This window comes from Miniopterus natalensis, chromosome 1 (assembly GCF_054644295.1).
Source record: "Miniopterus natalensis isolate mMinNat1 chromosome 1, mMinNat1.hap1, whole genome shotgun sequence".
NCBI classification, from domain to species: domain Eukaryota; kingdom Metazoa; phylum Chordata; class Mammalia; order Chiroptera; family Miniopteridae; genus Miniopterus; species Miniopterus natalensis.
The window spans coordinates 42491030-42512408 of NC_142081.1; the positions used below are offsets into that span (position 1 = coordinate 42491030).

The 21379-nt window shown below is 36.3% G+C and overlaps 1 protein-coding gene across 2 annotated transcripts in view; it reads left to right on the forward strand.

Annotated features, from left to right (window-relative positions):
- Positions 1 to 21379, forward strand: part of HERC1 (HECT and RLD domain containing E3 ubiquitin protein ligase family member 1) — a 166443-nt gene that overhangs the window by 100838 nt on the left and 44226 nt on the right. For both annotated transcript variants that reach the window (XM_016208584.2, XM_016208583.2), the window contains exons 34-43: positions 1964 to 2140; positions 6112 to 6351; positions 6720 to 6803; positions 8316 to 8836; positions 11246 to 12021; positions 13587 to 13785; positions 15990 to 16150; positions 19037 to 19153; positions 19366 to 19597; positions 20904 to 21028. In XM_016208584.2, coding sequence (XP_016064070.2) covers positions 1964 to 2140; positions 6112 to 6351; positions 6720 to 6803; positions 8316 to 8836; positions 11246 to 12021; positions 13587 to 13785; positions 15990 to 16150; positions 19037 to 19153; positions 19366 to 19597; positions 20904 to 21028 — 2632 coding nt within the window. The remainder of the gene's footprint in view (positions 1 to 1963; positions 2141 to 6111; positions 6352 to 6719; positions 6804 to 8315; positions 8837 to 11245; positions 12022 to 13586; positions 13786 to 15989; positions 16151 to 19036; positions 19154 to 19365; positions 19598 to 20903; positions 21029 to 21379) is intronic.

Below are 21379 nucleotides of genomic sequence, written 5' to 3' on the forward strand. Positions count from 1 at the left end.
CTCCTAATGTCTCCATCCATGTAGTCACTAGGCTTCATTGATTTTACCCCCTAAATAGCTTGAATCTGTCCATCTAGCTACCTTAATTTTCTTTTGGTTTTCTTGACTTCACACTTTTTCTGGTTTTCCTTCTGCCTCAGTACCATGGCCTTTTCTTACTCTCTCTATTGGTTCTTCTTCTGTTTAACCTAAGTGTTAGAATATCTCAAGGTTTAGTCCCAAGACCCCTTCCTTTTCTCAATTGTCACCTTCATTTCCTTTCCCATACCCAACAAAACCCTTTTCACACCCATATACCATTGATTCCCAAATTTTTAATTCCAGTTTTGAGATTTTTCTTGAATTCCAGACTTGAATGATAGCCTAAGAGGCGTCTCACATGTAATAGTATCCTTAGTTCTGTCATACCCTGTTTCTTCATTAGGCTTTCCCATTTTTCTACTTAGTACCTCTACCAAAAAACCTAGAAGTCATCTTTGATCCCTCTCTTTTCTGTCCCCCCTCCCATTTTCTTCATTCATACAATCTCCGAGTCCCATCGACTCCTCTGTAAAACATAACTTGAATTTGCCCACGTCCCCATTCCTCTGCCATGACCCTATTCCAAGGCACTGTCGTCAACTGGCCTGGTCTATGCAATAGCCTCCTAACTGGTCTTTCTGCTGACCTTGTTAACTCTCTATAGTCCATTTTCTACACAGGATCCAGAGTGATCTTTTAAAATTATAAATCAGAGCTCCTTGGTCCCTGTTTAAAGCTCTCCAATGGTTTCATCATTCTTGGGACCAAATCTAGAGCTCCTTGTTTTCACCTTATGCTAGGGAGAACACCTTGCCTTCTTCCTGTTCTTGAGCATAATAAGCTTGTTTTTTTCCTTTGGGCTTTGCACCTGCTATTCTCTCTACCTAGTACTTTCCTCAAATATGTTTCTCAAAGACCAATGTTGTCTTATTCATGTTGCAGTTATCACTTCTTCAGAGAGTCCTTTCCTGCTCCTCAATCTAGAGTTAGTTGCCACACATTCCTTGTTACATCACCTGTTTTAATTTTAATATAGCACTTATTACCTGATATTTTTTGTTTATATGTTTTCTGTTTCTTTCAAAATTTAAGTTCTGTAAGAACAGATACCTTATCTATTTAATATACTGCTGAATATGTAGGACCTGGTAGTACCTAGCATGTAATAGATGCTTAATAAATATTCATTGAATGAATGAATGATTTCAAGTTCTCAATATTTCTTATCTGAACTCTTGTAGTAGTTTCTTGATTGGCCTCTCTGCCTTCATCCTGTACACTCCTTGTAAAACAGTGTTTTAAAAACAGATCTGATCAGCGATCTACTATAGAAACCATTCTGTGTAGGCACTCCCTATTATCTTTGGAGTAAAATTTAAACTTAAAATAGCATTCAAGGCCTTTTATGGTTTTGTTTCTTTTTCTCTTTCTAGGCTCCTTTTCTTCCAATCTCATTCTTTAGAACTTCCACATTGCTTGCAATTACTTTAAATCAGTGAATTCTCTTGTACCTTCATGCCTTGATACATGCTCTACATACTGCCGTAAATGCCTTTCTCTCCTTTGACCATCTGCTAAATGCTTTCTCATCATTCAGGACTCAGCTTAGAAGTCATTCTCTTTTGAATGCTTACCTTATCCTTTCCAAGCATGGTTATATACTTAAACTTTTATGTTGCTGCTATATCTGTTATGTAACTTCTATTATTCTCTCAGGACTACAATATTGGTCTCATTTATTTGCTTCTGTTTCCTAATTGTACTATAAGTTCTTTATGGACAGGGACCATGCTGTATTTATCATTGTATTTTTATTGCCTGCACAATAACTGGTATGTAGTAGATACTTAATGTTTGTAGGCTGAAACCAAGCAGTTTTAGAATATATATTATCTGAGATCTCGGTTACTCCAAAATACTGACCCAGCTTCCTTTCTGGTAGAAGCAGGGAGAGTTGGAGGAAGAAGATGAGAATCTCCCTATACAAGAAGTATCCTTTGACCCAGAGAAGGCCCAGTGTTGCCTAGTGGAAAATGGGCAGATTTTAACTCATGGCAGTGGAGGAAAAGGATATGGATTGGCATCAACTGGAGTAACCTCTGGTTGCTATCAGTGGAAGGTATGTAGAATTCTAAGTAGTTTTTAGCATTTTTGTCTTTTAGTCTTTTTTCCAGGTTCTTTTGAAAAAAAAGATATGGAATTACTTTTCAAAAATCATTATATGTAAATATCCTATCGTTGTGTAGTATGTTAATATAAATAGAAACTGAATGAAGGATATACGGGCATGTATAGAAGGCAACCAATTGATGTTTCTCTCTTTCTTCCCCCCTTCCTTCCCACCTCTCTCCTCCTTCCTCCCTCTCTAAAATCAATTAAAAAAAATTATTATTATAAAAATTAAAGAATTTTAAAATGTTTCAAAATATATTTACCAAACTTTCTACCTCCTTTTATCATAATCATTTATCCAGTGAGCAACCTAAGAAAAGATGAATCTCTTTCCAGAGAGAGCTTCATCTACTAAGGCATGTATATCAGAAGAAAGGTGAGACATGTAGAGGCAAGCTATTGGTCTTTCGTTGCAAGCTGCAACTAAACCAAAAAGCTGAACATAATAAGTCAATAGGAGTGGGATATTCCCAAAAAGAGGTGAAGAGTCTGATTTGTTAAGAGTGGTCGGAAGGGTCATAGTCCCTGTGGTATGCCCTCCTCCAACTTCGGCTTTCGGTAAGATTCACAAGTTAGGAAGGTAATCATTTTCTATGTCAAAAATCTAAGAACAAGCCCTTTCCCAGCGGCATTTGCAAGAGACCCAGAATCCATGGTGTTTTCATAGTTTATAACACCACAGAGGAGTCCTAAATCTGCAATACTTCCAGAGCTTGAGTTTTGTTCATTGGGCCGGTTCCTTTAGTTGAGCATTGTTCATGTTGGGTTGAAACAGCCCATAGCTGACAATATGAGGTTTTAAGTTAGAGTCAGGTCCAGGCAATTAGAATCTGTGAATTCAGGATTCTAAAAAGCTAGCAACTTTTTTGGCAGCAAGAAAGCCTAGATGCTGTAGGATCATATAGCTGTGTTTTAAGACCAAGTGAGAAGCAAGGCTTTCCTAAGCCCCTTTTAAGCCTTTTCAGTCTGAGAATCCAAATTTACCCACTCAAAAAATAGCCACTTCAGGCTGGAAAATCATCAGCCTCCAAAGGTCAGACATCTGATTTTACAAGAACTCATTGGCAACTAAAAACTTTCTATTATTGAAATTAAAAAAAAAAAAAAAAGATTCACACAAGTGGTTTTCTACTTATCAAATTTCTAACTATATGCTTCACTTGAAAATCAAGTACACAAGGATGTTCTTCAGTGAACTACAGTTTGAATAAAGGTCTTTTTCTAAAAGGAAAACCAAAGAAACCTTTTTACAACTTTAAAAGTATGTCTGTATGTCTCATTCTGAAGATTGCTACACTTTTTATTTTGTCTCCCTTTTTCCAGAAGCTCCAATAGGCAAAAACCATAGCAAAAAATCATCAGTTATGGGCACTTGTTTTATTTCCAATACATAAAGAGTTTAAATTTCAGTCTACCCACTGGTGGCAAAAAACAGGGTAGTTGTGGCCCACTAACATGTTTTTGCAGCTTTCGCTGGTCAGGATGATCTCGTAGCATTTATGAAGTTACAAGCATATAACATTTTACATTGGTTTTTATCATACATCCAGATGCAGTAGCCATAAAACACAGCTGTTTTTTAAATTTTAGTTTCCCCCCCTTTAGATCCCAAGTTTACTCAAACCCCTAGCAGTAAATTTAGCCTTTACATGGTTAATTGATTAGACAAGAGGCACTGCTACAGCAGTGGTAGTATCTAAGCTAAAGAAAATAGTTGGAATGTTTCTCTTTTCTTTTTCTTTCTCTAGTCTTTTCAGTGCTTTGCTCTAGCCCTGGAAACTGATTTAATACCCTTTCCCCGCTCTTTTGGAGGAAAGAGCAGCACTCATTTCTCATATTTTTGGTTTACCCAAAATTCACCTTCATGGATTTTTGAACTCTTTCTCCTGCCACCTGGAGGAAAGAGCAATTTCAAGCTAACATTTATTTTTTGGCCCATCTAAATTCCATTTGTTGGGAATGTTTGGGTCCTTTCTTTTCCTGCGTAGAGGAAAGAACAACAACTTTTCCTTTGGCTTCTCTTTTTCTCACTTTAGCTAGCAAGGCCAGAAGCATCCAGGAGATCCAACAAGCCAGCCCTTAGAAGCTGATGATTTTCCAACCTGAAGGCATATTTTTTAGCTGGATCTGTTATTTTTAAATTCCATAGGTAACTTTTACCTCTCACAACAGATAGCAACTCACCTGCTGTTTCATAACATGTGTAACTCCATAGCCATCAGACACCAGAGTTTTGTCTTTCCTCACTTCTCTCTTTTCCCCAGGTAATGCTGTAACTGTATTTTATTGAGTTGTAGTGAATCTCATGGTTGCCACCACTGTGTTGGGGTTCCCCAAAATCACCCCTATATTCAAACATTTGTTAGAAAGACTTACAGGACTCGACATGTAGTTGTACTTATATCTAAGGTTTATTATAATAAATAAGGACACGTAGCTGGATAATAAGGGAAAAAGAGACAGGCAGAGTCTGGAGAAATCCATGTGCAAGATTTCTTATGTTCTCTCTCCCTCCCATGAGAGGTCACATGGAGCACACTCTTTCCCCAGCAACAAAATGCAGCAACATGTGTGACATTTTAGGGAAGCCCATTAGAAACAACACCCAAAATTTCTACTGGGGGCTAGTCATGAAGGTACACTCTGCCTGGCATGTACCATAATTCCAGACTCCCAGAAGGAAAGCAGATATCCCCATAAACCTCATTGCTTGTTCAAACATTCTAGGCTTGGTGAGCCACCTATATATCACTTCGGGAAAGCTTTGTATCAATGTAGGAAACTCTTTACCAGTTGAATTCCCAGGTACTAGCCAAGGACCAGTGTTATAAGCATGCCTTTTTAAAGATAGCAGTCTCAGACATGCTATATTAACTTTTCTGCACTGAAGTATACACAAGAGAGTTGATAGATTTGTATGTAAAGAATTGAAGCTTCCCATTAATAATTTTCTGGTCTAGATGTATTTCTTCAGCTTCATAATTAAGATGTAAGCTAAAATTGCTTATTTAAAATGAGTACTCAAGCCCGGCTGGGTATGGCTCAGCGGCTGAGCGTCGACCTAGGATCCAGGTGATCAGGGTTCGATTCCCGGGTCAGGGCACATGCCCGGGTTGCGGGCTGCAGCCGATCAATGACTCTCATCATTGATGTTTCGATATCTCTCTCTATCTCCTTTCCTCTCTCTGAAATCAATAAAGATATATTTTTAAAAAAATAAAAAATAAATAAAATGAGTACTCAAGCCCTAGCCGGTTTGGCTCAGTGGTAAGAGTGTCAACCTGCAGACTGAAGGGTCCCAGGTTCGATTCTGGCCAAGGGCACATACCTTGGTTGCAGGCTCGACCCCTGGCCCTGGTCGGGGTGTGTGTGGGAGGCAACCAATCAGTGTGTCTCTCTTACATCAGTGTTTCTCCCCCCCTCTCTTTTTCTCTCTCCCTTCTTCTCTCTCTGAAAAGCAATGGAAAAAATATCCTTGGGTGAGGATTAAAAAAAAAAAATAAGTACTCAAGCATAGGGAATATTCTAATAACTGTGTATCGTATTAGGTGGGTAGTAGACTTATTGGAGGGATCACCTTGCAAGTTATGTAAATGTCTAACCACTATGCTGTATATCTGAAACTAATATCAAATATTAACATTCAATAGAATGTCAACTGTAATTGAAAAACATTTTTTAATAAAATAAAGACTAAATGTTCTACAAGGTAAAAATTAAATTTGTTGAAAAATCTTTACAAAATGATGAAATTTATTTCACTTATGTATTATTTTCACGGGCTAAAAATAAACTTAGGTTTCCATAAATGGATAAATATTATTTATAAACATATTCCTCAATATTGGGTTTATGCAGTTAATAGTAGTATATGAATAGGTTTTTGAATCTTAGTGAATGTTACTGTTTTCATTTTAGTTTTACATTGTGAAGGAAAACAGAGGTAATGAAGGCACGTGCGTTGGAGTTTCTCGTTGGCCAGTACATGACTTTAACCACCGTACTACCTCGGATATGTGGCTCTATCGGGCCTACAGTGGTAACCTCTATCACAATGGAGAACAGACGCTGACATTGTCCAGCTTTACTCAAGGAGATTTCATTACCTGTGTGTTAGATATGGAAGCCAGGACCATTTCCTTTGGGAAAAATGGAGAGGTACTGAAACTCATTCACAAGCATTGCATGTCTTCTTGTTTTTATTTACACTCAACTCAGTTATTCAAGTGCTAGTTATTCAATTTATAGATTATTCATTCTCTGCTTTTTTTCAGTTCTTTTAGTATTTGTTAGCTCCAAATCAACAACAGAAAGATAGTAAAATTACAGTAAGATTGTTAAAACAGATGAACTAATTAGCATCATTTATTATATGTGGAATTTCCTTGGTTAGCAAGGTTAATTGAGATTTGGCTGTAGTAACTTTGTTTTGTCTCCTAAGAGCTTTGAATCTTAATGTGACTGGATATTATCAATTTTTTAAAATATTTTTTTGTTTCCTTTTCATCATCTGTGCCACACTATAGGAACCAAAATTAGCTTTTGAAGATGTGGATGCAGCAGAGTTGTACCCGTGCGTAATGTTCTATAGTAGCAACCCAGGGGAAAAGGTAATGAAACCTCTTGTCTAAAGCATAAAGAATATTTGTTCATTTTTTATTGGTACTTATTAACATCAGGTAGAGCTTATAAATATAAATTATTTCTACCATTAAAAGTACCTGCTCAGGTAATTTACTCTTCTAGAAGAAGGTTAGATTATTTTTAGAAATTGCTTTCACTTTTTATTAAGGCACTATTTGATATTCTGGCAATGTGAAAAGAGTGAGTCAACTTTTAAGCATATGTGCAATTATAAGAACTATAGGAAATAGTTTAGGGATAATATGGTTCATTGGCAATTATGAATGTGAGAGAGAAATATAGAAATAATCTTAAATGTAATCAGATATTATTAGTTGAATAATGGAAGTTCTAATTGTGATGGGGAAAGCTGCCTTTCATTTATTCAGCCGAGGAGGTTCTCAGATCTTGTAGTTGCTGTAAATTCAATCCCTAAACCTTTAGGAGGACTGTATTAAAGAGATACCCTCCCACTATAAACTACTTTTTCTCCTCATCTAAAACCCAGGCAGAGAGAAACTTCTCTGTGGTCTCCCTATGCTGATGGGTGGATTTGTTTTCCACCCCATCCTTTCGCTTGAGGATGTTGTGTAGCCTAGGTCTGATCTTCAGAATTTCTAGTTATTCTTCAGTAGGAAGTTTTCACACTGTCTAATATATAATATTTCTATAATGGAAGTGTTGGACTTGGTAAATCCTAGTCATGAAAGTTATTTTTTATTCTATGCTTATAAATATATTTTTTACATTTTCAAAAGTTATAATTTCAGGCTAACCATTGACATTTTTTGATCACTTACTGTGTGTCTGGCACTGTAGTAATAAGCATTTATGTGCATAGTCTCATTTAATCTTTAAAATAACCTACTATTACTATTAAAATAACCTACTAGGTACTATTACTAGCGCCATTTTTTTTCAGATGAAAAAGGTGAGGTTTAGTGAGATTAAATAATTTTCTAAGATTGTGCAGAGTTATGATTTGAACCCAAGTCTTGCTCTTCTTTTAACCTTTTTATGTCTTACTTGAATTGTGTGTTCAGATTGGGACTATCCCAATGAACTAGATTTATGATTTTATCTTTCTGCCCCTTGAACAATATAAGATGGTTCCAGGACTCAGTATTATTCTGGAGTCTTGAAGATGAGAGAGAATAATAGATCCTCAAGACTTTTTTTTTTTTTTTTTTTTTTTTTTACTAAATTGAATTAGTCACATATACCTTGGTCTGTATCCGTCTTTCATGTGGCCGCAACAGCTCTGATACTCACAGGCTTCAGGAAGTTTAAATGACTAGGCAGCTTACTTCAGAGAATCATACTGTTACTAACTTTAGTAGATCTGCAACATTTTCTCCTTATTGGAGCCAGTGGTGTAATACGGTTTATTAGGCGGCCAAAACTAGTTCAATGTGGGACTACATGTGCCAGAATTTATAGTGACTAATAATTTGGGAGAACTAGTAGTATTACCCACTTGCCACTCTTTTTTTTTACAGGTGAAAATCTGTGATATGCAGATGCGTGGCACACCACGAGACTTACTTCCAGGAGACCCCATTTGTAGTCCCGTAGCAGCAGTGCTGGCAGAGGCCACTATTCAGCTTATCCGAATCCTTCACCGAACAGACCGTTGGACTTACTGCATTAACAAAAAAATGATGGAAAGGCTGCACAAAATTAAGATATGTATTAAAGAGTCAGGTCAGAAGCTAAAGAAAAGCCGCTCGGTTCAAAGCCGAGAGGAAAATGAAATGAGAGAGGAAAAGGAGAGCAAGGAGGAAGAGAAAGGTAAACATAATAGACATGGCCTTGCTGACCTCTCAGAGCTGCAGCTGAGGACCCTTTGCATAGAGGTGTGGCCTGTGCTGGCAGTGATAGGTGGAGTTGATGCTGGTCTTAGAGTTGGAGGTCGGTGTGTTCACAAGCAAACTGGGCGCCATGCCACACTGCTGGGAGTGGTCAAAGAGGGCAGCACATCTGCCAAGGTCCAATGGGATGAAGCAGAAATTACTATCAGGTATGATCTGCTGAGTTATACTTATAGCAAATGAGTATTTAATGGTGACGGGGGCCGTTGCCTATCGGCAGGGAGTAATTATGTGTTTTAGATGAGCTGCCATTTAACTTTTTAAAATACTGTTTTTCATACAATTGGGTATAAGTACTGTGATTTCATAAAGGAATATTTCCCAAATCTGTGTTCCTTGGAATACTAGTGGTTTGTAAAGTTTATAGTTTTTGTTTTGTTTTGTGAAGAAATGGTAAGCTCACTAGTTTATGTTTAACTGGATCCTTCTTTCTGTTTTTCTTTTGGCTTCCTGCTTTCTGATCATTTCCATTACTCATTGGGATAGAAAAAAGCCAGCCAGAAGATCTGTCAATAACATTTTGTGTTAGAGGGCTTTGAATGTATGACAGGAACATTTTTGGTGACTAAAATTAGGGTTTGGATTATCTGTGATTTTAAGTATTCTTTTCTTTTCTTTTTTTTTTTTTTAAAGCACACATTTCTATCTTCTCAGTGTGTGTGCAACATTTTTGATAAATACAAAAATTACATTATTCGACACAAACTGTACATGTACTTAAAAGCACTTAGATGTGTTTTGCTGTCAGATAGGATTTATGTGAAATAGAAACGTCATATGTTTAAAAATGTCAAGTATCTCCATTAGTAAAGGGACTCACTCATCTAATGACTATACATAATTGTATCATTTGAAAACAGGGATTAATTGATATTATATAACTTCATTATACTGCTTAAAGTGATTCCTTTATAGTGTTAATATGACATGGGACAATATCTGAAATAGTGCTTCCTAAGTATTTTTGATACCAGTACTGTTTTAGAGTCTAACAGTAGCTATAGACCCTCTCAGCCGAAAAATACACATGTATAACGTTTACACACAATTTCAGGAGTTAATGGACTCTACCTCCCTCCACTCCACTAAGCTAAGAAACCAATGAAAATTTTACAGTGTTATGTAAAAATATCTACTTTTTCTTTTATTCTTTGCCTTGTTTCAGAAAGGATTTATGAAGCTTTATTAATATGGATACAATATAGCAAAATAAAGAAAAATAAGGCAAAGGGACAATAAGATTAGGAAGGTTTAGTTGGAACCAAGACTTAGGTTAATATAAGAAATGTATCCCACCGAACTTTTTATACTTGCTAAAGCTTTCTATTGCATTTTGTATAATTACAAGATTTTTTTTTTTTTTTTAAATATATCTTTATTGATCTCAGAGAGAGGAAAGGAGAGGGAGAGAGAGAGATAGAAACATCAATGAGAGAGTCATTGATCGAGCCCACAACCCAGGCACGTGCCCTGACCGGGAATCGAACCCTGATCACCTGGATCCTAGGTCAATGCTCAACCGCTGAGCCACGCCCTGCCGGGCACAAGATTTTTTTAAAAAATATATCTTTATTGATTTCAGAGAGAGTAAAGGAGAGGAAGAGAGAAAGATAGAAACATCAATGATGAGAGAGTCATTGGTCGGCTGCCCCTACACGCCCTCGACTGGGGATTGAGCCCGCAACCTGGGCATGTGCCCTGACCGAGAATCGAACCCAGATCGCCTGGATCCTAGGTCGAGGCTCAACCTCTGAGCCACGCCCAGCTGGGCAATTACAAGGTTTTTAAACTTCAGGAAATTCTTGCCAAATATCAGGAAATATGTCATTATATTTTTGCTTAAACTCTAAATTGGAAGCATTAATTGAATATTACAAAGTAAATTTTTTAATGAAATGATGTCTTTTCTGGAATAGATTTTAAATGGCCATTACCTACATAATAAGTAGATTTATTATACAGACTTTCCAAATAGCTTAGATCAGGAATTGTCAGAGAACATCTGATCCACCTCCTGTTTTTGTAAATAAAGTTACACAGCCACACCCTTTTATTTAGGTGTATCTTTGGCTACTTTCACAATATGTTGGGGTTGAAAGGTTGCAACAGAGACTGTGTGGCCTCCAAGGTCTAAAATATGAGGTGGGCAAAAGTAGGTTTACAGTTGTTTGTATGGAAAAATATATAATACAAGAATAAATAATAATGCAAGAATATAAACTGTTTCACATACTCACAATTGTAAACCTACTTTTGCTCACCCTGTATTTACTATTTGGCTCACAGAAATTTTGCTAATTTCTGGTTTAATTATGTTATAATGAATATTCTTATTTGAAAGCACATGCACATCTCATTGCTTTTGCATTTATCATCACCTCTCCCCATTTTCTCATAATAGACTAATTTTTCTCTCTGTAATGTCTTCTGTAGCTTGTGTAAATTATTCTCTGTACTGGGTACATGGTGCATCTTATTTTGTCTACATTATATTCTGTACCTTCCTCCTGTCTATCCCTCACTTGCTTCTTCCTGTGTCATTTTGATCTTTATTAAAGCTTCCCAACTTTTTGGTCGCCTAGTGATACTCCATTGTATAATCTGGAACCCTGTGAACCACTGCCTTTTGACGTGGCGCGATTCCGAGGCCTGACGGCTTCTGTGCTGCTGGACCTTACGTATCTGACTGGTATTCATGAAGACATGGGCAAACAGAGCACCAAGCGACATGAAAAGAAACACCGACATGAGTCTGAAGAGAAAGGGGACATTGAGCAGAAAACTGAGAGTGAATCTGCTTTAGATATGCGAACAGGCCTAACATCTGACGATGTCAAGAGTCAGGGTACCACAAGCTCCAAATCAGAAAGTGAAATAGCTTCATTTTCTTTAGATCCAACCCTTCCAGGTGTGGAATCCCAACACCAAATAACAGAAGGAAAGAGAAAAAATCATGAACACATGTCCAAAAACCATGACATACCCCAATCAGAAATCAGAGCAGTCCAGCTGTCCTATCTCTACCTCGGTGCTATGAAATCACTTAGTGCTCTTCTTGGCTGTAGTAAATATGCTGAGCTGTTGCTGATACCAAAAGTTCTGGCTGAAAATGGCCACAACTCAGACTGTGCGAGCTCTCCAGTTGTTCACGAAGACGTGGAGATGCGTGCAGCCCTGCAGTTCTTGATGCGACACATGGTGAAGCGAGCAGTCATGCGGTCGCCCATAAAGAGAGCTTTGGGATTAGCTGATCTGGAACGAGCTCAAGCCATGATCTATAAATTAGTGGTCAGTGGGCTTTTGGAAGACCAGTTTGGGGGCAAAATTAAGCAAGGTATGTTATCTGATTTTTTTTTTTTTCCTTTTGTGCTGTTGAAATTATAATTGTCAGAACTGATGTATTCTGTAAATGATTTATAAAAAAAAATTTTTTGGCCAAAGCAATTTTCACGTCATTTTTCCTTTGCAAGGTAAATAGTTCTTTTCTGTTAATTTTATATTAATTACCTATAATTTTCTATTTTAGATCTATAGAGCATTAGAATTTAATAATTATTACTACATTTTGTAAAACTGAAATTTAATTCATGCCACAAAAGGTACTCAAGTGTTTATTTATCTGATTCAAAATATATATTATTCTGATAACTTCTCAGAGGCATTTTAAAGGATTTTTTTAAAGTATTATTTTTATAGCGCTAGCCGGTTTGGCCGAGTAGTTGGAGATTGGTGGGTGGACCAAGAGGTCTTGGGTTCAATTCCCAGTCAAGAGCACGTAACTGGGTTGCAGGATCACCGCCCCAGTTGGGGTGCTTGTGAGAGGCGACCTATTGATGTCTCTCTCTCACATCAATATTTCTCCCCTCCTTTCCCATCCCTTCCTTCCACTCTCTCTAAAAATCAATGGAAAAAATATCCTCTAGTGAGGATTAACAAAACAAAAAAAAGTATTACTTTCATAGATTCTGTATTGTATGCAAAAAAAATCTTGTTTTGTCTTTTATCCTCACCTTTGGAGATAATTTGAATTCTAAGATTAAAATAAGATTCATTCAGTAAATAGTTATTGAATGCCTACTGTGTGCCAGGTACTCTTCTTGTGCCAGGTTCTGGGGCGTCAGCAATGACCAAAACAAAGTCGCTGGCCATCATGGTACTTCCATTGTTTTTATTTTTTCTTCCCTTCCTCTTCTTCTTTTCTTTCCTTTTTCTTTACCCCCCCCCTTCTTCCTTTCTTAGCTTAGATGGTGAATAGGCATAGAGAGGTGCATGGTGCATATGATATGAGTGTTACGATCATGATGTTTATGAACGTGTGTGGCCATTTAGCAAACCTTAATTAGAGTTAGCTATCTTGGTAGCAGCTTTTTTTTTTCTTTTTCTTTTTTTTTTTTTAACTTTTAGGAGTAGTTTGTTTTCTGAGCTATTGCCCTTTTCAGAGCATGGAGTTTCTGTCTAGGTTTTCATATTCTTGTATTTCATATTCTTCATCTTTGCCTGCTTAAAGACTAAAGATAGGCATCAAAATAAAATTGCTAGGGAAACACAGTTTTAATGATCAAATATCTTTAGAGAATCTCTGGTCAAATGTCACATACATAAGTGAGACTTTTTTATTTGTTTGTTTTTAAGAGAAGTTTCCCTAACAAAAAGAAATGAATAATTACAAGGGCTTGTTACTTTTTTTTTTTTTGTCTGTAGAGTCTACAATTATGAGTACAATAGTGAATACAGTATATATACGTAAAAACATTTTTTTGTAAATCTTTTATAGAAATTGATACTTAAGAAATATATTTAGAAACTTTCCAAATTAAAGGTTAAAAGTTTTCCATTCCCATGTCACATTTGAAAAAAACAAATCCTTACCACTTTCTTAACCTTTGTCTTGGTTTACAGAGATCGATCAACAAGCTGAAGAAAGTGACCAAGCCCAGCAGGCACAGACCCCTGTTACCACTAGCCCATCAGCCTCGAGCACGACTTCCTTTATGAGCAGCTCACTGGAGGACACCACAACTGCCACCACTCCAGTCACTGACACAGAAACAGTGCCTGCATCTGAGTCCCCAGGGGTGATGCCACTAAGTCTCCTCAGGTAGGGAAGTTAACCTTTAAATTGTGCCATATTTGATGCCTATGGTTATGAACACACAGTTACTCTCTTATGAAGAATGTGCCCAACTAAATCAAGGAATTCTAGAGCTAGGAGGAACCTAAGAGATCATATGATCAAACCCAATTTACTGAAGTTGGAAATGCCCCTCAGAAGTTTAACAACTTGCCCCAAGTCTCATAGCCAGTTAGTTGTCCCAGATCTAATCAAATGTGCCACTGCCAATCAGGTACTCCAGCACTGTCTCCTTATAATGATTTCTTTTTTTTTTTTTTGGGGGGGGGGCGTAGCTAGGCTTTTGAATATGTTTTTCCTCAAAAAGTAAATACTTGTATTTTGATTATTACAGCTTTAAGAAAGTGCTTACCTCCATGAAGTAATTTTCTTTTCTCAGGTTATTTTCCCTTTAAAGCATAATTTCTTCATTATTTATTTATCTATTCTTTATTATAAGATCAAACAAGTCTGCTTTTCAAGTGAAAGAGCATGTCTTATGATGCTTGTTCAGCCAACCCTATTTTAATAGATTTGTAAATTTTATATAATGTTTAAGTTTTTTTGTATACACAACCTGAAAACCTTGAGAAAAGATCTTTAGGGAGGGGCTATTTTGTGAGCTCTCTCACCTAGGACTTAAGTGAAATAAAGGGAATTCTCTTAATTGACCAGTCACTGTTATTCCCCAGTGCATAGACTGACATCTTAGAGAGTAGAAGAGAGAATGACTATTAATGTAATGATTCTCAGTATTTGGTGTTCACAAGAGCCACCTGGGAGGCTTTTTAAAGCTCTAGGGATGTGTTCCCCAACAAGTCTCTCAGTAGGTCTGGGGGGCACATAGTTTGCTTTGAATTACGTTTCCCCAGTGATTCTGATGCAATGGCCACACATTAAGAATAATTGCTCTGGTATGGGGTAGAAAGAGCACTAATCCTAGTACTACCATTGTCCAGTCCCTGCACTTTTCCTGCCTCTTAGCTCTCACTTAAGTAACACAGTTCCAGGAGGTGCTTTTATTAAAGAAAGGAAGAAGAGAGGAATGGTAGGATATTCTAATATTGTTTTTAATTACTTTGGTAATTAATAGAATTCAGGGTATCCACAGAGGATCAGTAGTACTGTGACTCCTTTTTGCCTTTTAAGCTCTATAGTGTAGCCATGGGATTCAGTGGTACAATAATGCTCCCTTGCTCCCAGAGGCATTCACCAGGCCTTATGACTTCTTTTTTGTTAGTCTTTATTTCCCGTTATTGACTGGGACTGTATTAGTGCTGCAATTGTGTCTGCCTGTCCGAGTATCATTTAACATGAGAAAAATCAGGGAACAACTGCCCCTACATGAATATGATCTTACCACAATTATTTGACTGCATCGACAATGCTTTCTTGATGCTTAAAAAGTTATTCTGTTGAACAAATCCAAAGAGTAGTCAGTCAGTAAAGAGCTTTCTGGACTTTGTTCTTTAGCCAATGTCTGCCTTCTCAGCCTGAGAGGGCCTGCTCCTCTATACCTTGCCCCCTCTACGCAGCTGGCATATCATTCTTATGCTATATTTCAGTTGTTCTGGGTGACTGGACAGTTATCTTTTCTTTCCAGAACTTACCTATAGACTATTACTTTGAATCCAGGTGAATAATTTGATGGCTAGCTAGTGAATTTATGTTTGAAGTAACTGTAAATTATCTGTCTTTACAAGATTTTTTTTTTTATCCTATAACTGCTATATGTCTACCAGAATATCCCGGTCGTCTTGGTATTATAGTAAAGGAAAGCTCCCTGAAGGCAGGGATTTTTAAAAATCTATTTTGTTAATTGCTGTATTCCCCTGCTATGTTGTTGGCGTTTTACTGAACAAATGATAAGGTATTATTATTACTTGTATAGTAAAAGCATCCTATGAGATAATGATTTTTAAAACTGTGGAGTCTTTCTCCCTCCCCCCAATTAATTATAGCTAACCTGTATAGTTTTCCAGGTCACATATTCTTTTATAAGACTATGATGTATATACAGGGTGGTTCAAAAGTAGGTTTACAGTTGTCGGTATGTGAAACAGAGTTTATTCTTGTATTATTATTTATTAATTATTGTATTATTTTCTATATGCACAACCGTAAACCTATTTTTTCCCACCCCTGTATTTTGTAATTGGATTTTTATGCTAACCATTGTTGTTTTCTTAAAGGCAAATGTTCTCTAGTTACCCAACTACCACTGTACTTCCCACACGTCGTGCACAGACTCCTCCAATATCATCATTACCGACCTCTCCATCTGATGAAGTAGGAAGGAGGCAAAGCTTAACTTCTCCTGATTCCCAGTCAGCAAGGCCAGCTAACCGCACAGGTGCGTGTGTAATCATGCACTGTGACACCCAAATGTCTTGGCATTCCAAATGTGTGGGACTTTATTATGTATGCATTGTGCTTTGTCTTCATTGAAGGTAAAAACAGTGATTTTAATTAAGGGGGTGTGTGGTCTGCCCCATTAAACTGAGCTGTCTTCTGTATTTTGAATCTGTAGATTGAATTATGGCTTTTTGGGAGAGAAATAGTGTACTATACATCAATCATATTAGACCGTTTTTCTTTAAAAAAATTAAAGCCCGGCTGGCATGGCTCAGCAGTTGAGCATCGACTTATGATCCAGAAGATTACGGTTTGATTTCTGGTCAGGGCATATGCTTGGGTTGCAGGCTCAATCCCCAGTAGGGGGCATGCAGGTAGCAGCCGATCAATGACTTTCTCATCACTGATGTTTCTATCTCTCTCCCTCTCCCTTCTCTCTCAAGTCAATAAAGACATATTTTAAAAAATAAATTAATTAAATAAAATAAATTTTTTTTCAATTACAGTTGACATTCAGAATTATATTAGTTTCAGGTGTACAGCATAGTGGTTAGACATTTATTTAACTTAATAAGTGATCCCCCCCTCAATATATCTAGTACCCATCTGGCACCATACATAGTTATTACAAAATTATTGATTATATTTCCTATGCTGTGTTTTACATCCTGATGACTATTTTGTAACTACCAATATATACTTCTTAATCCCTTCACCTTTTTCACCCATCTCTCCAGCCCCCCTCCCATCTGGCAACCATCCTTTCATTGTTTTCTAATAATGGGATTTTTAGTGTTACAGATTTCCCTCTAAGCACTGCTTTTGCTGCAACTCAAACATTTTGAAATGCTGTGTTTTCATTTTCATTTAGTTTAAAGTACTTTCTAATTTACCATTGATATCTTCTTTGATATTATTTAGAAGTGTGATATTTTGTTTCCAAATATTTGGGCATTTTTCAGATATCTTTCTATTGACTTCTAATTTAATTTCATTATCATCAAAGAACATACCTTGAATAATCTAAATTTTTAAAATTTGTTGATACTTGTTTTATGGCCCAGAATATGGTCTGTTTGAAATGTATTCCATGTGCACTTGCGAAAAGTGTGTATTGCGCTGTTATTGAGTGGACTGTTCTATAAATTGTTGGTTAGGTCAAGTTGGTTTATAGTGTTGTCTAAGTCTTTTTATTTTGATTTTTGATCTACTTATTCTCTCAGTTATTGGGAGAGTGGTGTTGAAACCTCTGTTACTGTGGATTTGTCTATTTCCCCTTTCATTGATCAGTTTTTGTTTCATATATTTTAAAGCTCTGTCTTTGGGTCCATAAACATTTAGTATTCTTATGTCTTCATAATGAATTGACCTCTTTATCATTATGAAATGACTCTTTTTACCCCTGGTAATATTCTTTTCCCTTAAATCTGCTTTGTCTGGTATAAATATGGCCACTTCTAATTTTTTTCATTAGTGTTTGGATGGTGTATCTTTCCCCATCATTTTACTTTTAACTTGTGTCTTTATATTTTAAGTGGGTTTCTCAAAGGCAACCTATAGTTAAGTCTTGCCTTTTTTAATCCAACCTGATGCTTTCTGCCTTTTAATTGAGGTATTTATTTAGATCATTGACATTTAATGTGATTATTGATATGGTTGGGCTTAAATTTACCATCTTTCTGTTTATCTCATCTGTACTTTGTTCCCTTTTTCCTCTTTTCCTACTTTCTTTGGATTAAATGATTTTGTTTTCATTTTATCTCCTTTGTTACCTTATTAACTATACTTTGTATTGTATTTTTTAAAATTACTTTGAGATTTATAGTATATACCTTTAATTATCACAGTCTACCTTCAAGTAAATCTTATACCACTTCATGTATACTAACAGAATTTAACAGCAGCTTGCTTTCATTTCCCCTTTCTCAGCTTTTGTACTTTTGTTGTTATACTTTAACTTCTACATATGCTATAAAGCCCCATAATACATTGTTACTATTTCTGCTGTAAACACCCAGTTATCTTTTAAGGATATTTAAAACTAATATGTTTATTTTATATTTACTCACATATTTACTAGTTCTGCGATTCTGTGTTCCTTTATCTACATCCAGATTTCCATCTGGTGTCATTTCTTTCTGCTTGAAAGACTTCCTTTGACATTTCTTATAGTGGTCTACTAGTGATGAATTCTTTTGTCTCTTGTATGTCTGAAAGAGTTTATTTCACCTTAATTTTTAAAAATATTTTTACTGATGTAGAATTCTAGATTGACAGACATTATACCACATACCTGGCTTGTAATCTTCAAAGAATCAAAATGATTGAAGGACACTGAAGAGGAACATGAAAACTAAGTAAATGCAAAGATTATCCTAGATTGGATCCTTTGCTGTAAAGAACATTACCTGGATTTTTGGTGAAACTAGAATGAGATCTGGAGTAGATGATAACATTCTTAATTTCCTGCCTTTATGGTTGTATTGTGGTTATGCAGGAGAATGTCCTTATTTGTAGGAGTTATATGTTAGCGTATTCAGGGGAGGTTGTCTGCTTCTTACTCTCAAATGGCTCAGGGGTAAAAGAATTCTTTGTGCATTTGCAAATGTCTGTTAAGTATGAAATTTTTTGTAAGTAGAAAACTATTTCAGAAAAAAATGTTTTACATTTTTTCAGCAGTTTTATTTTGTATTAGCATGTTTATGTTTATGAAAAACCTTACTCTATAACAAGTGTAATCATAGTTACGTTCTTAGTGAATTTTTGCTAGAGTAAAATTACATTAAATTTGGACAGTATTAAGAAACTTATGGTTACAGTGAGAGCACTTTACTCATAGTTTGTAGTGATATTTAGGCCTTGACTTCTCTCTGTTTTGTCTCAGCCTTGTCAGACCCAAGCAGTAGACTTTCGACTTCTCCTCCTCCTCCAGCAATTGCAGTACCCTTGCTGGAAATGGGATTCTCTCTCCGACAGATTGCCAAAGCCATGGAAGCCACAGGTAGGATACGTTTTTATATATCAGTATATGTAGACATGAGGTGCTTAATATTATTAAGGACAACATATTTTTTTAAGAGGCCATAAACCTTGGTAAGATTCTTAACAGATTTAGTTACAGTGGCATCATAGTGGACACTCTTAAGCTTACAGCATGAATAGCTAATTATTTTGCCCAAAGTCAGTAGCAGACTTGTTTTTCCCCCTCTTCAGGTGCTCGAGGAGAGGCTGATGCCCAGAACATCACTGTCCTCGCCATGTGGATGATAGAGCACCCTGGGCATGAGGATGAGGAGGAGCCTCATTCAGGCAGCACAGCAGATGGAAGGCACGGAGCAGCAGTTCTAGGCAGTGGTGGGAAATCAAATGATCCCTGTTATTTGCAATCACCAGGAGACATACCATCGGCTGATGCTGCTGAGATGGAGGAAGGCTTTAGTGAAAGGTGAAATTACCTATCTTCCATATTTCTGTTCAGTGTGTTATGAATGATACCCCCAAGAGCCCCATTTATTTCACTTTATAGGTGCTTCTAATGGTATGTAAAGTTGATAACTAGAGATATATGAAAAGATGGACATTTCAGTTTCAAGTTTATATTTCTGTGAAGGGTAAGAATGACATAACCAGTTTTGTCTTGAATGGATGTTCAGGGAAAGAAGGAAAACATCTTTTATATAAAATTATCTGAAAAGGAAATTGAAAAATAAAATTTTTTTCTGAAGTAAACACATTGATAAAATAATTTTATTTCATATAGGTGATATGAAATAGAATGTTAATTTTAATATTAGAATTTATTTAATTAATGCATTTGATAGAAATGGACTCATAAGCCTTTTTATGTCTCTTAATATAGATTTATTTTTATTTCTTTGGTTTTTTATCTGTACAATATACCCCTTTTAATTTTTATTATTATTATTTTTAATCCTCACTAGAGGATTTTTTTTCCCATTGCTTTTCATAGAGAGTGGAAGGGGGGGGAGAGAGAGAGGGAGAGAGGGAGAGAAACATCCGTGTGAGAGAGACACATGTATTGGTTGCCTCCTGCACCGCCTCAACTGGGGCTGGGGATCAAGCCTGCAAATGAGGTACATGCCCTTGGCCGGCATCTAACCCACGACCCTTCAGTCCTTGGGCTGATGCTCTAACCACTGAGCAACATCGGCTAGGGCAATATGCCCCTTTTAAAATTTGTGATAATGCCTAGCCTAAAATGAACTGTAATATACTCTACCATTCTTCCTAAAATCTTCCTTCTTCTGCACTTCTTACGACTTTAAATCTTAACTTTTCATTTTAGCCCATGAAGTCATATGGTTACCATGGCTGGCACTTTATGTAATATACAGAGTTTTTCCCACAAGCGTAATGAATAGTTTCATAACTTATTTTGAAATATTTGTTTCTCTTACACAGGGATGCACAGTCACTTCAAATTTTAACTATTTGATCATTTAGGTTTTAATTAAGCCATTAACCTCATTTGAATTTGAACATGCATTAACATCATTTTATGTTGGCCTAATTCAAAATCATATAAAATTATTGCTCATAGCAATATGACACATTTAAAACTTAGGAGCTTTACCAGGGATAAAAGATATGTTTCAAAGTTTTATCATAACCATATTTTATTCCCGGTAATATTTGGAAGAAAAAGTACCATCATAAGCAAGCATGCAACTATGCTTTCTATCCATGATGGTTTTTAAAAACCTGCGTTGCTTTTAAACTTACACTTACAGCCCTGATAATCTGGATCATACAGAGAATGCAGCTTCTGGAAGTGGACCACCAACTAGGGGTCGCTCAGCAGTAACAAGAAGGCACAAGTTTGATTTAGCTGCTCGCACATTGCTAGCAAGAGCAGGTAATTACATGTTTCACATCCTTCTTTTGGCTAAAGTATCATATAGCTTGCTTATATTTTAAAGTAAATGTAAAAGGAACATTAAAGAAGATGTAAACTAATGATACTAAGTACTCAGTTTCTCCACATTAACAGGGTGACTATTTTGCATATTACTTTCTATGCAATTACATAATTTTCAATCATTGAAAACACAGCATACATTCATAGATTTATTTTTAAGTTCCCTTTGGGTGCAGAAGGCTACACTGGTCACTTTTAGACACTGAGAAATTTCAAAAATGCTATTTCTGTCCTCAAGCAACTTATAATTTAAGAAGCGAGGATCCATGTTTAAAATTTAACATTAAT